Here is a 1,707-nt window from a genome sequence, read left to right on the forward strand (position 1 = left end):
TTATTTTTCGTTCTGACTGCGAAGTGCCGCTCGACATTCTTCGGTCGAGTGGCCTTTGCGGTCATGAAAAGAGCAATATTTGCTGAGGTCGTATGTTGAAGATTTTTGCGGTGAGTTGTTTATTGCATAGTAATGTTGCCCTTTGGTCACTGGTTCTTTAGGAGAGGTTGACATTTTGGCTGCATTATTCTTGTTCGCGATATACTGCTCCTTTAAGGCTGTGACCTCCTCCTCGTGGGTGGCGAAGTAAGAGGCTCGGTGTAAGGCGTCATCCAACGATATAGGTGCTCGTACTGCCAGTTCTTCCCTGAATTTGGATGAGAACCAAACGCCATTCTTCAATGCTGCCAAGGCGACGACTTCGTTTGGATGCGAAATCTTGGCTTTGATTTCTCGGAACTTGTTTATGTACGCTCTCAACGGCTCGAAAGGCGCTTGCTTGAGATTCCAAAGATCTGCCTCGGTAACTCTTATTTCTATGAAGACTGAGTACTGTTTGAGGAACGTAGATACCAACTGGGTGAAATTTTCAATCGAGTTTTCTTCTAGTCCGGCGAACCATTCGAGGGCGGCCCCCGTGAGGTTCTCGGAAAAGAAGAGGCAGTAACCGGCCTCCTTTTCGCCGTCGGTGAGGTGTGCTCTTGATATTGCTAGACGGAAGGCTCGTACGTGGGCCTTTGGGTCCGTGTTTCCTACATATTCGGGGAATTTTAATTTTCCAACATGATGCAGCCTCACGCTGGCAATTTTGTTTGTAAATGCAGTCCTTCTTGTTTCCTCGATGACCATGTCGATATACGGCGCAGAGCTCGTAGTCATATGTACGATGGCATGTATTCTTCTGAACTCGGCGTCGTTCCTCTCGATATAATTCTGAAACGCTCTGGTTTCACTCGGGATCCCTAGGTCTTCTCTTTGGGAGTCGATATTGACGGGAGCACGAAGGTCGTGCCTCCGAGCTTGTTCTGTTAGGTTATCAAACCCCGCTTGATGGAGGGTCCTCGTGGCGGATGGAGTTCAATTTGCGGGGATCGAATGGTTTGGCGGTGAGATTCGCGTTCTCGGTTCCCCATGCCGTTCCGTTGATCCGTTCTGGAATTGGATCGGAGTGCTTCGTGGACGTTGAAGCCCAGTGTCGATTTCATCCAATCCGCTGTAGCTTAAGCTTCGGTGGGTCATGCCCTGCGACGGGGGTCGTTGTGAGTTTTCTCCCACGTAACGTCCGGATTGAGCACTTGGGATCTCCGGAGTACCGAACAGGCCGGCATTTTGAGAGTTCGATGCTCCTCTTAACGGATCGAGAGGTGTTTGATTTCTTTCTCGAGCGTTTGCAGCTCGATACTCTGCGAGTTCCCTCTCTGCCTGGTCTAGTCAGTTAGCAGTGGTTTGATTGGCGATCCTTTGGTTACGAATATCGTCGATTAGAGACGAGACCATTCCTCGAAGTTCTGTCACCTCTTCTCGAGTTTGGGCTAGAGGGGTCGGCGAAATTGGTCTGGATTGAGATCGGGTCAGATCATCGGCGGATTGTCTGTCCCTGGGACAGTTCCAGACTCGAGCTCCGACTCGTTCCAGAATCGATGTCTGGTTGATCGGAAGAGATCGATCTTGATTTGAAGTTATGATCAGAGGGATTTGTTGCGTCTGGGTTGTTCCGGTCGCGTCGTTGGCTCCCGTCAACCCAGTTGGTGTGGTTTCGGTCTCCGA

At 50.1% G+C, this 1,707-nt stretch overlaps 1 protein-coding gene across 1 annotated transcript; it reads right to left on the reverse strand.

The window, feature by feature from the left end:
- On the reverse strand, nucleotides 1-819 carry LOC125583129. The gene has a single exon (XM_048749703.1). The coding sequence runs from the start codon at nucleotides 817-819 to the stop codon at nucleotides 1-3; it is 819 nt and encodes a 272-aa protein (XP_048605660.1).
- Nucleotides 820-1,707: the final 888 nt, after the last annotated feature.

This window comes from Brassica napus, chromosome C3, assembly GCF_020379485.1.
Source record: "Brassica napus cultivar Da-Ae chromosome C3, Da-Ae, whole genome shotgun sequence".
NCBI classification, from domain to species: domain Eukaryota; kingdom Viridiplantae; phylum Streptophyta; class Magnoliopsida; order Brassicales; family Brassicaceae; genus Brassica; species Brassica napus.

Bases quoted from the DNA above. Each gene is read 5' to 3' on its own strand.
- LOC125583129 (XM_048749703.1), bottom strand. From the start codon at position 819: ATGACTACGAGCTCTGCGCCGTATATCGACATGGTCATCGAGGAAACA.